We start from the raw sequence: 23209 nt of genomic DNA on the forward strand, positions 1-23209 counted from the left end.
TCCTCAGATAATGAAGCAGTCCGTGTCCACATGCAGCAAGACCTGGACAACATTCAGGCTTGGGCTGATAAGTGGCAGGCAATGAATATCTCTAACATGAGAAAGTCTAACTGCCTCCCCTTGACATTCAATGGCGTTACCATCGTCGAATCCCCCACCATCAACATCCTGGGGGGGGGGGGGGTTACCATTGACCAGAAACTTAACTGGACCAGCTACATAAATACTGTGGCAACAAGGGCAGTTCAGAGATTGGGTATTCTGTGGTGAGCAACTCACCTCCTGATTCCCCAAAGACTTTCCAACATCTACAAGGCATGTGCCATGAGTATGATGGAATACTCTCCACTTGCCTGGATGAGTGCAGCTCCAACAACACTCAAGAAGCTCGACACCATCCAGGACAAAGCAGCCCACTTGATTGGCACCCCATCCACCATCTTAAACATTTACTCCCTCCACCACCGGTGCATCGTGGCTGCAGTGTGTACCATCTACAAGATCCACCATAGCAACTTGCCAAGACTTCTTTGACAGCATCTCCCAAACCTGCGACCTCTACTACTTTGAAGGACAAGGACAGCGGGTGCATGGGAACACCATCACCTCCATGTTCCCCTCCAAGTCACACACCATCCTGACTTGGAAATATATCACTGTTCCTTCATTGTTGCTGGGTCAAAATCCTGTCACTCCCTCCCTAACAGCACTATGGAAGTGCCCTCACCACACGAACTGCAGCGGTTCAAGGAGGCAGCTCACCACCACCTTCTCAAGGGCAATTAGGGATGGGCAATAAATGCTGGCCTTGCCAGCGAAGCCCACATCCCATGAATGAATGAATAAAAAAGTAGGGAAGATAATCAAGTGTGATGTATAACGGGCGGCTGATCTACGAGCACCCATTATGCATTACTACCGAAGTTGAATTTTCACCCCCATATTGTTTGTGCAACACACATACCTTGCCTTTAAAACAAGGCAGATTTTGAGAGAAGAATGATTTTCAATCATTCTTCAGGAATTTGGGGAATATGTCAAATATTTAGTGAAGTGAATCACCTCCTTGAATATATTATTGAAGTATTTTTACTATTGGGTAAAAGCATTAACATTTGATTGTGCTGCTGTATATCAGAAAAGTAATATAAAATTGCAAGTCTGTATGTGGATTACATTACTGTGCTTGCCTTTACTTTTTATTGGCAAATTTAAGAAATAAATTGTTGAAAAAAGATGTCACAAGAGAATGCTATACAGGGTTTGTTCATGTTTGTCTTATATGATATGCATTTTGGACATAAATAAGCATTCATTTGAATGTGCACGTGGCTGTATCAAGCCATTCTAATTCACTACATATGCAACTTCGAAATCAACCAGAATCATATAGCACAGAAGAAAGCCATTCATGTCTGTGTCAACAAATTAGAATTTACATTAAACACTGGACTTCTTTGCCGTGGTAAGAAGGTAAAGGAATGAGCATTTTTCCACTTTCTGTATCCTAGGTCATGATGACTCCCTGGTCTGGTATAGATTGATTTAAACCCTGGAAAATCAGTGTTGCCATTTGTATGGCAATAACACTGATCACGCAAGACTTCCACCCACAGTGAATTGCAATGCTGACCTAATCTGAAGTCGCGGAGTCAGCTTATTTATTGATTGAAGAGCAGGCCAGAAGCGCAACATCTGTGTCACATTGAAGTAAAGCATTGGGAGTGTGGGTAGGAAGAAAATTGTTGTTACAAGATGTAAAAGCCTGCCACAACTTAACATGACAGCAGGTTCCTGGAGGCACAGTAGGTTCGTGGCATGTCTTCTCTGTCAACTTTTGACAGAATATTCAACTGCCGTGATTTCTTTTCAACAGATTCTTTTGTGATTTTCCAAGACTTTGGCCTAGAAATTGGTGACTGCTACAAAAGCTGCCAGTGCCATCGCGGCTGGGTGTTAATGTTCGCCAAAAATGGTGGTGCTGGCAGGACCAAAAAATTGGCACTGGGAACTAATTAACATTAGCCCAGTGCTGAACTCTCTGTGCAACGCCGTCCTGGTGGCGTTCGTCCCGGCAGGAGGCCCTAATGTAGCTTGGCCGATGTGTCGGTGCAGCTAGAACAGTCTCTCTGAAAGCAAGGCTGTCATTTCAGAAAGCATTGTCAGTTTCTTAAAGAGGCAATGACTTCTGAAATGTATAAAATAAAAATGATGTAAAAATTTGCAGTTTTCAGCCCTTACAGCTCAACTGCCTTCTGCAAAAAAAAAATTAACATTAAAAAGAAATCCCAAATGGGAGTCTTTAGCTCTTAAAGCTGAATTCCCTTCCACACCTAAAAAAAAAATGGGAAAAGTGCTTCATAACTAACAGAAATGGCACAGCAAGCCAGGAGACGTCCTCGACCCACAGGGGTCAGGAGGCCCTCCAGAAAGAACAATGTGGGACCACATCACCGAGGCAAGCAGTGTTACCCCCACCACCTGGCTCCAGTGCCCAAAGAAGCTTCATGGCCTCTGACCACTGGTCAAGGTCAGTGAATGCATCTTCAAAAGCCATCTCCTACCAACTGCACCACTAGCCTCACACAATGCTCAATGCACGACTCCCACCCCACCAATCTGTACCAAATACAAAGCACACCTCCTATTCTTAGCTTCACCTCACACCCTTAAAGAAGCCGGAGCTGGCCATTCTTGGCAGTGGCATGGCGGAGTCCTTGGCCCAGGGCTGGGCTGAAAGGATACAAGATGCTGGTATCCTCATATGTTATCCTCCTTCTGGCATGCACCTTTTGCTTTCCCGCCCTCTCCTCACTACAACTCCACCCTTGTGCCTTCCTCATTTCACACACCCAAGAAATGCAGCCTGCCCAGCCAGTGGTTGACCAAGTGAAGAAGAAGAGATAAGAGAGAGAGGAAGAAGGAGAGAAGAGAGAGGAGTGAGAGAAGGAGAGAGAGAAGAAGAAGAGAGAGAGGAGAAGAGAAGAAGAGCGAGAAGAGAGAGAAGAAGAAGAAGAAGAAACACCATCACTCGATTTCACACTCCCAGCCACCAGCTCCTCAAGGTCGACCAGCAGGGCCATTTGCAGTGTCCACCACTGAAAGTCAGCAGCCTTCCACCAGCCATGCTGCAGCCACTGGGGTAGCACTGTGTGACATCAGTACAATAGGCAAAGGCACACACAAGACAATCACTAAGGGAAAGCGTAAGGTTGATGAGTTGATTTCTTGATGTTATATTGGATGGATAGATGTATAAAGTTGGATTGGAAAGTTTGCTTTGTGGTTACTTTTATTTCAGCATCATGGCCAAGATGTTGCTGTGATGATCAGTAACAGAGGGAAGGTAAGGTTTGGGACAAATGTTGAAAGGGGAATTCAGGTTGTGCTCACTGGTACCGCAGGCGGATGATTCCATCCTGGATATCCCAGCCAGAAAGGTTGCATCCTTCCTTCTGCATCTTCCTCTTCTGCGTCTTCCTCTTCTGTGTCTTCCTCTTCTGCGTCTTCCTCTTCTGCGTCTTCCTCTTTCCTCTGCGAGCAGATGCTGCAAATCTGATATAAAAGCATAAAATGCTGGAAATACTCAGCAGGTCAGGCAGCATCTCAACCTGAGACGTGAACTCGGTTTCTCTCTCCACGGTTGCTGCCTGACCTGCTGAGTATTCCCAGCATTTTCTGGCTTCTCAAAGGCCTTCCTTGACCATCCGTGGCCTTGCAAGTGTCTAGCAGCACTCCCTGTACTCCCTACCTTAGTTTAAGCATGTATTGCAGCAAGCCACTACTACAATAACATTTTTAAAAATCCTATCCAAAAGCTTAAATGCAAACTTACCTGAAAGGTGTGTGTGTCCCTTTCAGAGATGCTGACAGCGTCTGTCAGTCTGATGAATACTGTGTTTTCATAGTGAGCTTAGGACCCAGTGCTGAACTCAACGCTAAAGTCGAAGTACGCTGAGGTGATGTTAAGTCGCCGTTGCACGTTGACTGACGTCGCCTTTTCTTCATTTACATTTCCAGGGCCAGCATTTGCTATCAGCAGCGCTAAGGCCCTTACCAAAATGGCGGCCACCGAGTACCGCGTCGAGAAGGGTGCTAGAGTGGCGGCCGCCATTTTTCACCAGGATTGCGGCGGTTACTTGTGGTGGTAAGTGGCCCAATTTCTAGGCCCTGATCTTGTCTTCCAGCTGAGACATTAAATCGAGGCTCCATCAGGTGGACATAAACATTCCATTGCACTATTTCGAAGAAGAGCATGGAAGTTCTCCCGGCGTCCTGGCCAACATTTATCCCTCAACCAACATCACCAAAATAGATTATCTGATCGCATTGCTGTCTGTGAGACCATGCAGTGTGCAAATTGGCTGTCGCATTTCCTACATTACAACAGTAATTACATTTCTAAAGGGTAATTGGTTGTAAAATGCTTTGGGATGTCCTGAGGTCATGAAAGGTGCTTTAGGAATGTGAGTCTTTCTTTCCTTTTTTGGCTTCAAATTCATACATTGGTGAATTGCAAGGAAGGTGGCAGAGGAGGTGATTTCTCGGATGTCGAACTACAGACCTGGACAAGATCTGCCATAGGAGAGACTGCCAGCTGGGCTTGTAATCATCATAGTCATGTGTAAAGAGGTGGCAGTGATGCTGAGTGCCACCTCTCACTCCCCAGAACAGTGGACCAGTGCCGGAAAAAGTGACTTGGTAGGCATGGTAAGAGAAGAGAGGCCTTCACCTTTTCGTTTTTGGCATCATGGGACCCGCTCACTGCTTAAATGGAATGAAATGTCTTTGTTTGCAGTATGCCATGGTTCAATGACTCTGACTCTTCCACCTAGAAGTTGTGTTTGGAGCCCCCTTCAGAAGCTCTTCTTGCATGAAGCTTCTTGCGACTCCAAGCTCTCATGTTACAGGGTCCTTCTAGCATTTGTCTTTCTGGATGCATCACCTGTCTACCGCCACCTCAAAGGTTCCCTTCAGATGCTTACTTTCATCTACTGCTGTTAATATTGTTCCACGAGAAACTGGACAACAATGCCCAGGAAAGGCAGATCACCAGTGGAGAGTTCCCAGAAATAAGGGACCTGACAGATTTGGAGGTCCAAGCTATGGAGCTCCAAGGGAACCAACGGTTTTGGTTGCTGGCAATAACAAAGTTGGTGGGCCAGTGCCAGATGTAGGTGATTGAGTGGTAAGCAATACCTGCTCCTGCTACAGCGCTTTATAGGACCAAACTGTCACTGAACTTCAGGTTGTCTTTATCTCATCGCTCTCTTTGGGTGATGCATACTCATAATTACTTCCCTTTCTCTTCATCCACGAGTGCCACATCACAAAGGGAGAGCAGCAATGGAGGAAGAAGATGATGATGAAGAGGACAATGATGATGTTTCATTTTTGTTAGGTAAGGGTATCAAGGAATAAGGCAAGTAAGTAGAGTTGAAACACAGATCAGCCATGATCTAATTGAATGGCAGAGCAGGCTTGAGGGGCTGAATGGCTCTGTGGCTTAATTGGTTAAAGCACCTGACTTGTAAACAGGAGCTCCTGGATTCAATTCCCAGCGGGCTCCTATGTGCCTATAATGTTGAGGAGGCAAAAGACCTTACATCTTGCTAGATGAGAATGATAATGGCGACGAAAAGGATGAGGATGACCATCCCACCCCTTGTTCCTCTGCTGCTCCTATCTGGTCTCCCACTAATTTAACATCTTGGTCACCCACCTTATATGTCCCTTGCACCAGCTCAGAGACTCACTGGAAAGATTTAGATAGCAGGGATGAGGATATTGCATCAACTGACTCATTGAGCATGAGGGACCTGGAAGAACAAGGTGTGGATAGGAACTCAGCCATTCCTCAGCAGGGGATGCACGAGACACCTTCCCTAAGCTGAGGAGGCTGTAGGCCCTGATCTCATGGGTCCTTCTATGAAGAGATGCATAGTTGACAAACAACAAAATTATGCTCAGGCACTCCACTGAAGTCGCTATCCCAGAATGTATAACATGGGTTTTGATTCGGTCCACTGGCTTCAGATGTAACAACATCAAGGAAGTTTTTTCCTTGTTGCAGACATCAATGAAGTGGTCTACAGGTATTCTTCCACCACTCCACCCCCCTCACCCACTACAGCAGTGTCCCAAAACAAGTTGGTGCCTTGTCCTCATTAGAAGCACAGACTTCAGCCCTGGAGACAGTGGGTGACCTAGGAGCATAGGACCTTTTCTTGTTTCATGCTTTCCTATATTATTTTACTATATATAGCAAGTATAATTACACTGAATGTGTTACATTATGGTGATCAACTTTTGGATTATCACAATGCCTATGGTTCTTTACTGAGGACATTGATTTCATGAAATGCCCTGACTATAAATACCTGCCATAAAACCAACCACTGCCAAACCAGTGCAAATGGAATAAATGTGCCATGAAATGCCATAACATTTCTTATATCTGTCGTGACCATTATCTATATTCTGGCCATCAATTCTACCTGTTAATTTTCAGCTTCCTCCTTAGTTATGTGTTTAAGACTGTTTTTTCCTTTGTAACTGATTATTTTCTACATTGCTATACTTAAATGAATAGACAGAAAATTGTGAGGAACACAAAATTTGTGTCCAAAGTCCCAACATGTGCTCCTAATGTGGAGTAAAAATTCATAAAATCTATCCTTATATATTTAACATTCCTCAGACTAAGTACTGTTTCTATCTAAAAAATGGAAGCAATATAGTTAAACAAGTTTCTGTGACTGTTACAAACAATGTTTGAGAATAATTTCAGCACAACATCAATACTAAAAATGAATATCTGATTCTCAAGAGATTATCATGAGGCTATTTTGATCAGTATTTGATAATAAAATTGAACATACACAAATATTGACTGCAGATGAAGTCAATACAAGTAAACTCTGATTCCAGGGTTAGACCAATGACCAAGTGCGTGCCAAAATGCCCAAAGCTGACAGCCGAGGCTATTGTTGGAATCTGAGTTCACTTCTGTGAACTTAGATGTAATAAGCCCGACTTTAACTCAGTGCGGAGGACGAAGTGAGTGACAAACATCAGGCCTGGGAGATTTTCCCAACACTGACTCCTGCCTGAATGCCATCACCACCAGTGGTTGGGAGTCAAAATTCATGGGGGGATTAGGCCATCGCTGGGGACCCACAGAAACCACCTGGCAAGGTAAGTAAGCAATGGGTGGGGGGGGGGGGGGGGTGAAACGGGAATGGGAACATCCATGATCAGGAAAGGAGGGAAAGCCTGGGGCAGGGGATGCTCAAGGTAGCCTTGTTGGACAAGGTTGAGCCTGCAGTTAAAATGGCGTGCGCACACAATGATGTCATCGGGATGTGACTTTGCCATTTAAATTAGGCACCCACTCCTCCGGAGCTGGTGGTATTCCCATGCCTAATTGCAGGCTAGTTAAAATCCAGGTTGGGGGGCAGGAACATGTCGAGAAATGTATTTCCCCAATAGTTTTGAATGACAGTTGGAAACAGAAGTCAATATTATACCAATAAAGTGCCCTTGGAGCATTTTTACACATTTTGGAGCAGATTATAACATGCACTCTGTGACATCTGCAAACAATGTCCTGTTGCCTATTAGTCACTCACTGAAGACCATTGTCCAAAAGCATCAAATGGTAAACTGTTTGTTCACATTTAGCTATTCCTCAGCCAAATATAAGTTTTCACCAAATCACATTTAGGATTTCAACTTAAGTGCATAATGGCACATTATAAAGCATTAAAATAAAGACAAAAATATTTTCATAAGGTATAAATAAAATGTGTTTGGTACTTACAAGCTGGTGTAGAACAATCCCTTGTGTTATAATAGAGACGTTGAAATTGCTTACTGCATTCAGATGAGAACGAAATTGGTCCTGCTTGATAATTAGGAAGAAGTTTATAAAAATATTTGTCACAGCAAATGCATTATTATTTTAATGCATCATGATTATTTTAAATACAGTACGTTGAATACAGTGGGTCCTACCTGCAAAATGCTTTATAAACTTTTCTTTCATGTTGGGGTCTCTATGGACAACCTCTGTTGGGAAAAATGAAGATTTTTTAGATAATCTCAATGATAACTTTCAAATGTACAAATTTGAAAACTTTCAATAGTTTTTCACACTGTCTGTTAAGACACTTTTACATTGAGGCTGTTGTCACAGGACTGTAACTCTTTCCTATTTACTTTAAAAAAGTATCACCACTCAAATTGAGGACTTTTGGAGATCGAATTACAAAGAGAAAACTTTAAATGCTAAAAATCTGAAATGAAAACAGAAAATGCTAGAAATACACAGCAAGCCCATCAGTTCTGACAAAGGGTTTGCACCAAAAATATTAACTTATCTTTTCTTTTCGAATGGAGTTGGATCACCTGTGTACTTCCAGCATTTTCTGTGTTTTACCAATATTCTCGATTATTAGTCCCGCCTTTAAAGTGGACCCATCATATGTCTATGATTTTTTGCAGCTATGAATGTATGAACAAGGTGCTGTCAATCTCACTACATGGTTGATTAAATATTTTATTTTGATCACTCAATCTATTCCTATAGTCGGAGCAAGTCCATTCAGATACATTCTCCATCTAAATGTTGAAAAATAAGACAAGAGTTCCTGATGAGCTGCAGAATGTATGGAGACTATGACCAGCAAGTGTCTTACGTGCCACTTCTGTCCATCAACTCACAAGTGGATTGATAAGAACTTGGCAAATAGATATGACTTTTTGTTAGTTTAGTCAAGATCAGCAACTCTATTGATCTTTGTATCAAAACAAAAATACATGTCAGCCTAAAAGAAACCATGATTTTTAACCAGGTGATGCTCGACAATGTGATACTATCAGAACACTGCAGAGTGGACCATTTATATATGCGAGAGCCACTGAAGGCAGCAGCTGCCATTGCACCACTCTGTCGAAGTACCTTTAATTGATATCAACTGCAGTGACTAACTTCAGATGGCAATGGAACAGAAATTATTTCCTGCTGAAGTTATAAAACATAGGCTACACACTTTTAGAAAGATTTCACAATTTTCAGAAATATGACAGTAGAGGGCACTGTTGTTGCAAATTATTATTGTGAACCATAGTTTTCAAGCAGATTATCATTGTGGTCATCACTTCGAGTACAGAATATAATTTGATAGGTCAGCTAAAGAAAGTAATCTTAGTTCTAAAGAAAATCATGTTTAACACATGTAACATAGAACCTGTCTGGCAGCACAGCCACAGACCAAGGCCTGGTTAGGTCAGGTTCAAAAATTAGATGAAAACACAGGCTCAGTAGTCTATCTTTCCATACCCAATTAAAATCATAAAATATGCTTTATGTGGGTGCAAGTGGGGAGGAATTGACGGAGTTTCCGACAGGTGACACCATCCCACCTGCCTCCTCTTCTGACATCAGAACAAAAGGAGGCACATCACAGAAAGTACCCACTTTCCCTGCCAGCAGAACTTTTCATTGTGAAGGAAAAGGGGACATAAAACTGGGTCCCACCACAAATTCCACATTACATTCCTACCCAGCTTACGCCCAGCTGCAAGGATTTCAGACTAAAACACTCTTTGAAGCCACATTTACTTTATACATACCAGTCTGCTTTAAACTGCATTGCCATTTAGTGGCATTAACCCATTTATCTTAAATAGGCAAATGTGTCCATTAAAATAGCTGACTTAAGGATTTCATACAATATCAAGGCCTTTATTTTTTGTTGTGTTTAAGCCTGACATTATATTGCATTATTAATGTGAGAGCACGAACTACAGTTCCAAGTATTTATCAAGATCCTTGTTATATTGTGAGTTGTGAATGGTACTCTGCCCACCAGGAGAGAGTTCTGCTCCCTGGTTGGTAAACGTTTAGGGTCTGAAATTCTGGTCTGAGACAAGACAGAATCCTAGGGATCTCTGGATCAGGGGCCAAAAAATGGGGCAGAACGCAGGTAATGGCTGCACAGGCAGGAAGGGAATGGTAGGCAGAGTAGTAGGCGCAGGCAGGTAGTGCAGGGGTCCCCTGTGGCCATCCCCCTTTCAAACACTTTGGATATTGTTGAGGGAGATGGCTTATCGGGGGAAGGCAGCAGCAGCCAACTTCCTGGCACCATGGGTGGTCCTGCTGCACAGGACAGGAGGAAAAAGAGCGAGAGAGCTATAGTGATAGGGGATTTTATTGTAAGGGGAATATATAGGCATTTCTGCGGCCGCAAACAAGACTCCAGGATGATATGTTGCCTCCCTGGTGCAAGGGTCAAGGATATCTCGGGGCGACTACAGGGCATTCTGGAGGGGGAGGGTGAACAGCCAGTTGTCGTGGTGCATATAGGTACCAACAATATAGGTAAAAAACGGGATGAGGTCCTAAAAGCTGAATATAGGGAGTTAGGAGGTAAATTTAAAAATAGGACCTCAAAGGTAGTAATTTCAGGATTGCTACCAGTGCCATGTGCTAGTCAGAGTAGAAATAGAAGGATATTTCAGATGAATATATGTGGCTAGAGGAATGGTGCAAGGGGGAGGGATTCAAATTCCTGGGACATTGGAACTGGTTCTGAGGGAGGTGGGACCATTACAAACTGGACAGTTTGCACCTGGGCAGAACCGGAACCGATGTCCTAGGGGGAGTGATTGCTAGTGCTGTTGGGGAGGGTTTAAAGTAAAATGGCAGGGGGTAGGGAACCTGTGCAAGGAGACAGAGGAAAGGGAAGCACAGATAGAAACAAAAGACGGGAAGGAGAAAAGCAAAAGTGGAAGGCAGAGAAATCAAGGGTGTAAATCAAACAGGACCACAGTAAATAAGAATTCTAAAAGGACTAAGAGTGTTAAAAAATCAAGCCTGAAGGTCTTAATGCGAGGAACATTCGTAATAAGGTGGATGAATTCGCTGCGCAAATAGATGTAAATGGATATGGTATAACTGGGATTACGGAGACATGGCTCCAGGGTGACCAAGACTGGGAATTCAACATCCAGGGGTATTCAATATTAAGGAAGGACAGGGAAAAAGGAAAAGGAGGTGGGGTAGCATTGCTGGTTAAAGAGGGGATTAACACAATAGTAAGGAAGGATATTAGCTCTGATGATGTGGAAACTGTATGGGCAGAGCTGAGAAATACCAAGGGGCAGAAAATGTTAGTGGGAGTTTTATACAGACCCCCAAACAGTAATGCGGAGGTTGGGGATGGCATTAAACAGGAAATTAGAGATGTGTGCAATAAGGGCACAGCAGTTATCATGGGTGACTTTAATCTACATATAGATTGGGCTAACCAAATTAGTAACAATACTGTGGAGGAGGAATTCCTAGAGTGCATACGGGATGGTTTCCTGGACCAATATGTCAAGGGACCAACTACAGATCAGGCCATCTTAGACTGGGTATTATGTAATGAGAAAGGATTCATTAGCAATCTTGTTGCGCGAGGAGCCATCATAATATGATGGAATTCTTCATTAAAATGGAGAGTGAAGTAGTTGACTCAGAGACTAGGGTCCTGAATTTAAATAATTAAATTAATGAGGCACGAGTTGGCTAGGATGGATTAGGGAACATTACTTAAGGGGTTGATGGTGGAAAGGAAATGGCAAACGTTTAAAGATCACATGGATGAACTACAAAATTTGTTCATCCCTGTTTGGCATAAAAATAAAACAAAAAAAGGTGACTCAACCATGGCTAACAAGGGAAATTAGGGATAGCATAAGATCCAAGGAGAGGACATATAATTTGGCCAGAAAAAGCAGCAAACCTGAGGATTGGGAACAATTTAGGATTCAGCAAAGGAAGACAAAAGGATTAATTAAGAGGGGGAAAATAGATTATGAGAGTAAGCTTGCAGGGAACATAAAAACTGACTGTAAAAGCTTATATATAGATATGTGAAGAGAAGAAGATTGGTGAAGTCAAGCGTAGGTCCCTTGCAGTCAGAATCAGGGGAATTTATAATGGGGAACAAAGAAATGGCAGATCATACTTTGGTTCTGTCTTCACAAAGGAGGACACAAATAACCTCCCAGAGATGTTGGGGAACATAGGGTCTAATGAGAGGGAGGAATTGAATGAAATCAGTATTTGTAGGGAAATGGTGTTCAGGAAATTGATGGGATTGAAGGCTGATAAATCCCCAGGGCTTGATAATCTACATCCTAGGGTACTTAAGGAAGTGGCCCTAGAAATAGTAGATGCATTGCTGGTCATCTTCCAAAATTTTATAGACTCTGGAACAGTTCTCATGGATTAGAGGATAGCTAATGTAACCCCACTATTTAAAAAGGGTGGTAGAGAGAAAATGGGGAATTATAGACCGGTAAGCCTGACATCGGAAGTCGGGAAAATGCTAGAGTCCATTATAAAAGATGTAATAGCAGCGCACTTGGAAAACAGTGACAGGATCGGAGAAAGTCAACATGGATTTACAAAAGATAAATCATGCTTGACTAATCTACTGGAATTTTGTGAGGATGTAACTGGTAGAATAGATAAGGGAGAACCAGTGGATGTGGTGTATTTGGACTTTCAGAAGGCTTTCGATAAGGTCCCGCATAAGAGATTGGCATGTAAAGTTAAAGCACATGGGATTGGGGGTAAGGTACGGTCTTGGATACAGAACTGGTTGGCAGACAGGATGCAAAAAGAGTTGGAATAAACAGGTCTTTTTCTGAGTGGCAGGCAGTGACTAATGGGGTACCGCAGGGATCGGTGCTAGGACCCCAGCTATTCACAATATATATAAATGATCTAGACGAGGGAACTAGATGTAATATCTCCAAGTTTCCAGATGACACAAAGCTGGGTGGGCGTGTGTGCTGTGAGGAGGATGCAGAGAAACTCCAGTACGATTTGGACAGGTTGGGTGATTATACTGCATTTGCCATGCATCTGCCCAATGTGTATAAATACGAGGTTATCCACTTCGGTGGAAGAAACAGGAAGACAGATTATTATCTGAATGGCAATAGATTAGGAAAAGGGGAAGTGCAACGAGACCTGGGTGTCCTTGTGCACCAGTCGCTGAAGGTAAGCATGCAGGTGCAGCAGGCGGTTAAGAAGGCAAACGGTATGTTGGCCTTCATAGCGAGAGGATTTGAGTACAGGAGCAAGGAAGTCTTGCTGCAGTTGTACAGGGCCTTGGTGAGACCACACCTTGAGTATTGTGTGCAGTTTTGGTCGCCTTATCTGAGGACTGATGTTCTTGCCATGGAGAGAGTGCAGCGAAGATTCACCAGACTGATACCTGGGATGGCAGGAATGACGTATGAGAAAAGATTGGGTCGATTAGGCTTATATTCGCTAGAGTTTAGAAGAATGAGAGGGGATCTCATTGAAACTTATAAAATTCTAACAGGACTAGACAGACTAGATGCAGGAAGGATGTTCCCGATGGCGGGGGAGTCCAGAACCAGGGGTCACAGTCTAAGGATAAGGGGTAAGCCATTTAGGACTGAGATGAGGAGGAATTTCTTCATCCAGAAAGTGGTGAACCTGTGGAATTCTCTGCCACACAGGGCAGTTGAGGCCAATTCATTAAATATATTCAAGAAGGAGTTGGATATATTTCTTGAGGCTAAAGGGATCAAGGGATATGGGGAGAAAGAAGGGACAGGGTACTGAATTTGGATGATCAGCCATGATCTCATTTATTGCCAGAGCGGGCTCGAGGGGTCGAATGGCCTACTCCTGCTCCTATCTTCTATGTTTCTATGTTTCTATTCCATGTATTTTTGCCAGGTTGCCATTTTCTGGTAGGAGAGCTGTGGGTAGATTTTTTGTCTATCTGCATCCCCCCACCCCCCCCCAAATCAAGGAGACATATTGGAGGAGGGGTTCTGAGCTACCCCAGCAATTCTGCTCTAAACACCATTAAAATGCCTCTATCAGAGGTGATTTGAGTCCATTTGAAACCTTTTGAAAGGCCAAAATCTTACCTAGCTAAGGTAATGTATCCCAGAGGGGATCAATTATCTCTTGCCTTGAAGCAAAATGACTGCTTTTAGATATGAAGGCTACCACAGCTACTTTCTTCTTTGGTTCAGAAGGACTGTGGGTATCCCAGATAGAGTGGCTATGGGTCAACTCTCCCATAAAAGGCCAGATCAGAGCAGGTATCACTTAAATTCCCTTGCAGGTGCCGGCGACCCACCACAACCATGCATATGGCCCTGCCCCTGCAATGTTGGATGGGCTCAGCAGCCAAGCACATGGACCATTCTTCCATCAGTGGATCGGTCCCCATGGAAATTTCAGTCCTTAATGTTTGGACAGCAAGGGCAGAAGTGTCCACAATTGTCAAAACATTAAAATAATTCTACTGCACATTGATAAGCTGCCCAGAGGGGTCCAAAGGACCATCTGCACACTTTTTAAATGTTTAAAAGTTATATTTCAACCTCCTGTGTCAATCCTCGTGGTGTAATACAGCCTTGCTGAAGGATTTTCACACCACTTGCCTTCAGTATACTCTGACTTCCTGAGTGGAATGTGACTCTGGAGTTATGCTGTCACTTTTGCATTGATGTACAATGGAAACTGTGTTGTCACAGAAGTGGCAATATAACTTCACCTTGATTTATGGCTGTTTCCTAAATTGTTGTTTGGATTTAACTCCAACAGCAAGACCAGGGGATACAAAATGTTATTTTCCCTAACTATTACTTAAAATAATGTAGTTTTGGTATGATTTGAGTGTAAATTAATATATTATTCCAGCAGTTGTAGTATGTTTTGTTGCCACAATTCCCTGCATGCTTGGAGTTCCAATCACAGTCCAACTATTAAATAGAGATGCGTTCTCACAGCGAGAGAAAAAGTATCTGTCCCCAATCACCTCCCAAGAACTTTCTAGCCATCAGTTACAAAATGAAAATAACTTAACAAATTTGACAGGGTTTAGTATCAATTATATTTCATATTTCAATGGATTTTAAGTCTTTATCAATCTTTATCAATCCAAAGGGGAAGGAGGAAATATTGCCATTATAATTATGTGAAGGTTTAACCAATTGAGTCAAATTATTGAGTTATACATTTGGCATGCCTTGGGGCATTTGTTAATATCAATAAAGTCAAATATTATGAGACTGTGGTATATATTAATAATCAGTTTTATAACATTCTACTTGACAGAGGATAATTGAAAACTGCATATTTGAGAAGTTTCAGTAAATCTGAATTTGTAAACCAAATTAACCCAAGTTCTCATTCAACATAACAAGCACACTAAGGCATTATTGCAACTCCAAATTTAAAATATAGCACTGGCTCGCTTCCAAGTTGGGGTGCTTTATCAGCAGCTTTTATTGATTTTACTTTATGTAGATCAGTAAGTTTCTTTTCCAGACTGTACTAAATATAGGTTAGTTGGATTGTTAAACTTCAAATCCAAGATCTTCTGAACAGTTCCATTTCAAGCCTGCCAAAGCAGGGTAATCTCTACTTCTATAACCGATATATAGATTTCTAATAATTATGTTCAAAGGTTTCATTATCTACATCTCAAATCATCTCCTGGCATGATCACAACCAGAATACTGAGGTGCACTCAGATGAAATAATTTGTCCTGTGGGTACATGGAGCACATGACCCTGCAATGGGCCGCTACTGCTTCACAAGCGAAACAGGAGCAGCTTTTATTTTTGACAAAAAAAGAGCCCACATAATATTTTTTCCTGTTGTATAAAATCCAGAATGTTGTGCTTGACCTGTTTTGAAGCGGCACAAGGCAAAGTTAATCAATCCAAAGGGGAAGGAGGAAATATTGCCATTATAATCATAACTCCGGAGTCACATTCCACTCAGGGAAGTCAGAGTATACTGAATTAAATTTAATTAATCAGAAAACAGCCGTAAAATAGATTTTTTAAATGGTCTATTTCTTGTTAAATCGCAGTTTGTTTATAAATTGCTACTCATGACTTCTTGCGAAATGTATCAGTAAATCTAGGCATTGATGCATGAATTCCACGGACAAAAACATCATCTGATTTAAGACCAGACACGACCTGGCGGTTTGGAACAGTAACGTTTTATGCATGGGCTATCCCAAATCCTTATAATTTTGATATTGAAACTACAATTGTTCGTTTTAGACATCTGACTAAAAACAACGAAGGGTCGCCCTATCTCGCTCTTAATGTTATTCCTAATGAACAAAGTGCGTGTGTTTTTATTTTTGTCCCAATATTATGGGCGGAATGATCCATACGTCTCCGCGTACTCAAATATGATAATCCGGGTTTAAAGTCTGTCATCGCTAGATTAGCGTTGGGAGGTGAAGGAGGAATCCGCGTGTACAGACACACACGCACTCAGGCACCTACCCGTTCTCTTCTTACCTATTGGCTTGTCCAGCCTTGGGGCAAACACGGCTTTTTCTTTAGTGAAGTGCTTGTAGTCCTGGTCCAAGGCATATAAAGTGTTGTATCGTTTGGCTATGTTCCTGCCCCCGTGGTTGCTGTCTCCCACGCCTTTTAAGATGAGGTCGAGAGGTGATTTTTTCACTTTCTGCCTCGATTCTGCTCCGCCTTCAGAGTGACCCGCAGTGACCAACAAAAAGACGATGCCCAGCAAAGTGTGCCATTTCCGTCGGCCCATCGCTAGATAAAAGAGAGATCGAGAGAAGGTGAACATTCCTTTCAGACGCCTCTGGAGTGCCAGGACAACCACGAATTATCTCTAATGCTGCCTGACAGACTGCTGAGCGAAAAGTGCTCCAATCTTGCCCAGGGGGGTTAAGTGAGCGCGGGCAGCAAGCACAGCGCTATTGCAAAGTGGACGGCTTCTTTTACAGAAGGCTCATTAGATCAAATCTAAACCTTCTCATCACGCGATGTGGAGGTGTCACAAGGACAATTCAGTCTCCACATTCCTGCGTTTTATCCCGTTCTACATTGTGCGAACTATCGCTCTGGCCCTTCCTTAACATTTGTTTCGTTCCAGGTTTAATATCTGTTAGGTCACATTTATAGACATGGATTAGGAAAGGTATTGCCAAAGCAGCACATTGCAATCCAGGCTTTAGTTCAGATCTACTTTGCACACATCACTGGATCCATTTAGCAAGCGGGAGGAGGTTTTCGGGTTTAGAAACACATGCAAAAACAACGCCGAATTTAGACGGGAAATTACTATCATTTTGGATGTTTACATTTGTTGAATAAAACGAGTGTGTATTTCTCTATATAACTGTAAAAAAAAAAGTTCTAATGCTGTTTTAATAATTCGCTCAAAAATAATGCATTTTATGAAGTAGCTCAAAATATTTTAGAAATTAAATTAAAAGCTCCACCGATCAAAGTTTCGTCAAAACACCTTGCAGTTGTTTTGCGATATAAACACCTAGCCGAGTATTTCGCACTGTCCTTGGAATCGCTGTAAAATGATATCACTGGCTCACCTGAACAAATGATTGTCTTCGGGCTACTTTTAAATTTGCTCCGACGAAGAATGAAAAGACTTAAAAATGTGTTCCAGTATTTTCAAATGTCTCTTTTTCACTAAGTAGATCTAATGGTGCAAAGTAAAATGCACAATGTTCTGCTTGCATCCATACACCAGACTTATATACGCGGAGCAAGTGTTAGTTCAATATGACACTATCGACTTTAGGTGGGTGGCAGGCAATGAAAACATCTTCTGGTAATCTCTCGTCAGAAGTTCCCGCTGGCACACCGCCTCTTTCTCCCGGTGGACTGTAATTGAAGTCCATCAATTAGGATCGTTCTGGAGTCTTCTGAAAATTGAGATTTCCCCAAGAGCAGGAAATGCCTGTCTAGTTATTTGCAAATCTGGTCATCAGTGGCTGTGCCATGCTGTGCTCGGATAATGTTCACAATTTTGGGATTCCCTCAAAGCTGCTGACGTCAAGGATTATCTGGTGGAGCCAGCAGAACTTTCGTTTTACTCAGTCACTTAACACACGAGAACATTTTGCAAACAGCAAAGGACGGGCGCTAAATAAGGAAAATGTGCCCTGGATTTATGAAATGTTACTTTACTTCATTTAAAGCGGCCCTTGTTAAATCGCAGTACTTAAGGTTTAAATCTTCAGGGCAGTACATTCTTCCATCTGTTCGGTTTATCGTCCGAACAACGCGAGTGCCGATGCTGAGTACTTTTAGGCGTTCAGTCCCACGAATGGTATCTGTCCGCTCCTGAAATTCCAGCCTTGAGTAAGTTCGTGGTGCAAACATTTATGAAAGTCGTTGTTGTAAATTAGCTTATTAATGGCCTGTGAAAACCAGCTGTGGCTGCCTGCTGCCTTGCACTTCCATTGAATAGCAAGTGCATCTCAAGCAACAGAAATGTTGCCTTCCAGCAGCGGCGCCAGTCGAGTTCAGAAAGGGAGCAGAACAACTCCCGCACTTCTGCCCTCACCCCTGCCCCTCCCTCCCGGAACCACGATAGGGTTCCCCTTGTCCTCACCTTTCACCCCACCAGCCTCCACATTCAACGGATCATCCTCTGGCATTTCCGCTACCTCCAAAGTGATCCCACCACCAAACGTATCTTCCCCTCCCCTCCCCTTTCAGCATTCCGTAGGGACCGCTCCCTCTGAGACACCCTAGTCCACTCCTCTATAACCCCAAACAGCCCTTCCCCTTCGCCTGGCACCTTCCCGTGCAAGCGCAGGAGATGTAACACCTGCCCCTATACCTCCCCCCTTCCCACTGTCCTGGGCCCCAAACACCCCTTCCAGGTGAAACAGCGATTTACTTGTACTTCTTGCAATCTAGTATACTGTATTCGCTGCTCACAATGCGGTCTCCTCTACATTGGGGAGACCAAACGCAGATTGGGTGACCGCTTTGCGGAACACCTCAGTTCAGTTCGTAAGGGTGACCCCGAGCTTCCGGTCGCCTGTCATTTTAATTCACCGCTCCATTCCCACTCGGACCTCACCGTCCTTGGCCTCTTGTATTGTTCCACGGAAGCTCAACGTAAACTCGAGGAACAGCACCTCATCTTCCGATTAGGCACTTTGCAGCCTTCCGGACTCAATATCGAGTTCAACAATTTCAGATCATAACCTCGGCCCCTATTACTTTTTTACTTATAATTTTTTCCACCCCTTTGTTTTGGGTCCTCCTTTCCGCCCCCTCCTTTCCTTTTGTTTCTCTCTCTCACCTGGCAGCTGTCTCTTACCTGCCAGTACACTTCACACCTAATCTCAGCTGCCTTTTGTCTCCACGGGCCTATTACCATCTTGTCTGGCTTTGAATACCTTTTATTGTCTCTTTTGTTCGATCGCAGCCTTGCCTTCGATCTATTTCATTTTCTTTCCAGTTTTGAAGAAGGGTTTCGACCCGAAACGTCAACTCAAATTTCTCTCCACGGATGTTGCCTGACCTGCTGAGTTTTTCCAGCATTTTCTGTTGTTATTTTGGATTTCCAGCATCTGCAGTATTTTGCTATCGTACAAGGGTTTCAATTGTTCCCTTATCAACCTCGGTCAAGACTACAGTGGTAGGTGAGTGGGAGCAGGAGGGAAAATTTTTAAAAACCCAGGGAGATAGGTCCATATCACAGTGTACAAAGTGGAGCCCCTGATACCCAAGCAACAGACACACTGGGGGGAATTTTTCGGGGGGTCAGTGGGCATGTTTGGTGGCGGGTCAGGTGGGAATTTTTTTTGACAGCGGATAGGCGGGTTGACCGATTGTCAACCCACCTCCACGCTAGTTTCCCAGATGTCAGGCTCGAATTTCATCGGGCAGTTGAGGCGGGATTGGAGGCGTGTGGGGGGTTAAAATTGCAAAAACTGGCGGGCGGGCGGAACCCCGCCTCCATCCCGCCTCCAAGCAATTTTCATTAAATCGTGTCTACTGGTCCCTTCTCCGTCCCGCCTCCAAGAGGCGGGATAGGCCGTTAAGACCCTTAACAAGCACTAAATTGCCTCTATAATGCCATTTTGATAGGCCGTGGTGATTTTAACCCTTTTCCCACGGTGAAACCTGGCAGTAGCACAATTGGATTGCTGCCTATCAGCTGCAGCTCAACCATTAAATAGGAGATTTGATCAGCCATCATTTGCAGGTGGCAGGACTTTGTTGTCTCAGGTTTGGGGGAAATTTTAGAAGGCATAACCATAGCTGTGGAAGTTTGGAGCCTGACACCCATCTCTAGTGTTACCTCCTGGGAAACCCCTCTCGCCACCTTGACTCAGCACTTCCTCAACGGAGGCATATATCAGAAGCATGGGAGCCATTTATTTCCATCCCTTCTGGACATTAGATGAGGATGAAGACCAGCCGCGGCACCAGCAGAACCATGAACAACAGCAGAACCAACAGCAGCAGCGCCAACAGGAGCGCCAAGCTGCTGCTCACCCACCTGAAGCTGCACAGGCCAGAAGGGGCCAGCGCATGGAAGCCCGTCGGTGCAGAAGATACCCCACAAACAGGGTCTACAGACACAGGGTCAGCTACCTCAACATGTCTGAGCAGCAGTGCCAAAGGCGGCTCCAACTTTTGCGAGAGGTAGTGGGTGACATCTGCGCAATGCTGCAACAAGACCTGCAGCCCAGAGGACCAGGTGGACAACCGTTACCAGTGGCCATTAAAGTCACCACCGCACTCAACCTTTTTTGCCTCAGGCTCATTCCAGGGATCAACAGCAGACATCAGCGGCATCTCCCAGGCGCTGCACACACTTGCATCATGCAGGTAACCGATGCCCTCTTTGCCATCGCGCACAATCACATCCATTTCACCAAGGATAAAGCAAGCTAATCTGGCAGGATTTCCAAGGCATTGTTGACTGCACACATGTGGCCCTTAAGGCACCCCATTGCAATCCAGGTATTTTTCTCAACTGCAAGGGCTTCCACTCCCTTAACGTTCAGCTGGTGTGTGACCACAAGAAGGAGATTTTGCATGTTTGTGCCAAGTACCCTGGCAGTTGTCATGACTCCTTCATACTGCGCCAGTCTAGTGTGCCTCCGCTATTCAGGCCGCCAGACCAACTTAACGGATGGCTACTTGGAGACAAGGGCTATCCCTTAAAGATGTGGCTAATGACACCATTGAGGAGCCTATCCAACGAAGCTGAGGAGAACTCCAACTCCAGCCATATGTCCACCACAGCCATAATCGAGCAAACCATCGGTTTGCTGAAGATGCGCTTCAGATGCCTGGATAGATCAGGTGGAGCCATGCAGTACTCAGGAGGCAGGGTCTCCAAAATCGTCGTGGTTTGCTGTGCACTTCACAACATGGCACAGTGTCGTGGCTTGCAGATTCCTGAGGACCAAGTGGCTCCTCACATATCTTCCTCAGATGAGGAGGAGGAGAGCAAAAATGAACATCTTGCAGAGGACCATCAACCAGCAGCAGCATTACGCGAGAACATTGCTGCCCGGGATGCAAGGAATGCACTCATCTTGGCCAGATTTGCTTAGCCTAGCCAATCAAGCACTTTTGCCTCACAGCTTCTTACCTGAGCATTGACAGTGGCCAAGAACAGATGGATTCCTAGCAATTTGACCACCATACTGACAATTGCAAGCAATCCTAAGCCCTCAATGTGGAAGTCCCATTCACGAAATGACACACGCCACAACTACAGTAGTAGCCATCAGATTTTTTATTTACAGTAATCATCTGATGGCTTTTTAACATAAAACATCAAATTTCACCCAAGTGACTACCCTTGTGACTATTTGTGCAGTATCTTTCTCTTACACGTGCTCCTACATGGTGCTTCCCCTGTGGCTTCAGCAGATGTGGAGGCTCCTTGCTCAGTTTCTTGCTGCTCCTGTCTCAACACCTTTGGCGGGCGTCCTCTGGGGTTACAAACCTGTGAAGGTTTGCCAACAGTCTGCTGCTCCTGCGGCTGTGCAGGGGTTGAGACGCTGATTTCAGTTGGGTGTGGACTCTGGTGGGGCTCTGACCGAGGGCTCTGCAGTGGCATGGAAGTGTGAGTGCTTGGAGAGGAGCCCCCACTTCCTTGATGTCTGCCACCAACTTCCCTCTCATGGGTCAGGTCCCCCTCAGTGCTTGCAAGTGGCTTGAGAGCACCTTGCTGCACATCAGGGGGGCCATGCGGACCCGTATCTGCACTGGCAGTCCTACTCAGAAGGACTTCCATGAAGGTCTGGTTTCTCTGTTCAATAGAGGACCATCGCTCCTCCAGAGATGTCATTCTATTCAGAACACTCACCATGTTTTCTGCACTCTGGTGACTTATCACCTCCATTGAGGTTGCCATCCTTTCCATGGTGATGTGTTCATGCGCCAGTGACTCCACAAAGGCTCTGCTCATGTTACAATGGACTCCTCCATTCGCTCCACACTCACAGCGACCCTGGAGACAAAACCTGCCAGAGACTCCTGCATCTGTTCCTGGAGTTCCAGCACCGCTGATCTTGAGGATGGACCCAGAGGCAAAGGGTCGACATGCAGCTGAGCCGAGCTGGCAGAGTCCTGCGCCCTCCGACTAGGACTCTCCACTGCTGTCCCTGTCTCCACCATCTGCTGATGCTCACTTGTGAGCTGTGATACACCAGGTGACAACTCTACTCTGTGTCCCGAAGGTCCCACCGAGGTGTGAGTGTCTGCGCTGGTGCAGGGTGCGCTTAATTCTGCTGACGCTGTGCCCTCAGAGGTTGCAGCTTCCTCTGAGGAGTCTGGAAGCTCAGGCTCTTCCTCCTGGCTAGTGGGGACGGGTGCTAGCGATGGTCCTGTGGGGGAGTAAAGGAAAGAGTCAGAGATGTGATGCCAATATTACATGCACATTGCATATTGCAGATGATCATAAGTCCATCTGTTAGAGCTTCAGAATCATTATCAGCGACTCATGCAATGTCAATGAGAGAGATGGAAAACTATTCTGTCACCAGCTTGCTGTGATGCACCCATCTGTCTGTCCCCCACTTGTGCATCATCCGCCACTCCCATGATCTCCAGGACCGCATCCTCCCAGGGTGTGAGCTGGGCTACTGAGGGTGGCCCTCCTCCTGTCCTCACTCTTTCTCTCTTATTGTGAGCTCTCTTTTCCTGCAATGAGGGAGACAAGTGGAGGTTGAGTGAGAATGAAGAAGTGAGTGTAGAGAATCCATAGCATAGATGCTTAGAAGGAGACAAAGGTGGAGTGAGGTGGCAAGACCAAGGGCCCTCCCTGTGTGTTGTAAGTTGTTTTCATAGCATCACAGTGATAGGGAGTGTGAAGGC

The 23209-nt window shown here is 44.5% G+C and overlaps 1 protein-coding gene and 1 pseudogene across 3 annotated transcripts in view; one reads left to right on the top strand and one right to left on the bottom strand.

Annotated features, from left to right (window-relative positions):
- Positions 1 to 17969, bottom strand: part of alkal1 (ALK and LTK ligand 1) — a 56418-nt gene extending 38449 nt beyond the window's left edge. Inside the window, exons 1-4 of one of the 3 annotated variants that reach the window (XM_085992917.1) lie at positions 17437 to 17969; positions 16376 to 16636; positions 8017 to 8070; positions 7823 to 7906 (exon numbers count right to left, since the gene is read on the bottom strand). In XM_085992917.1, the coding sequence (XP_085849043.1) occupies positions 7823 to 7906; positions 8017 to 8070; positions 16376 to 16634 (397 nt within the window). In that variant the 5' untranslated portion in view covers positions 16635 to 16636; positions 17437 to 17969. Of the gene's footprint in view, positions 1 to 7822; positions 7907 to 8016; positions 8071 to 16375; positions 17153 to 17436 lie in introns of those variants that run through there. The other 2 variants (XM_085992916.1, XM_085992915.1) reach the window with 2 other exon arrangements.
- Positions 10705 to 11780, top strand: LOC147114875 (uncharacterized; annotated as a pseudogene).
- Positions 17970 to 23209: the final 5240 nt, after the last annotated feature.

The sequence above is a fragment of the Somniosus microcephalus genome, chromosome 7 (genome assembly GCF_052327205.1).
Source record: "Somniosus microcephalus isolate GS21.2 chromosome 7, FLI_Smic_1.0, whole genome shotgun sequence".
Classification (NCBI taxonomy): Eukaryota; Metazoa; Chordata; class Chondrichthyes; order Squaliformes; family Somniosidae; genus Somniosus; species Somniosus microcephalus.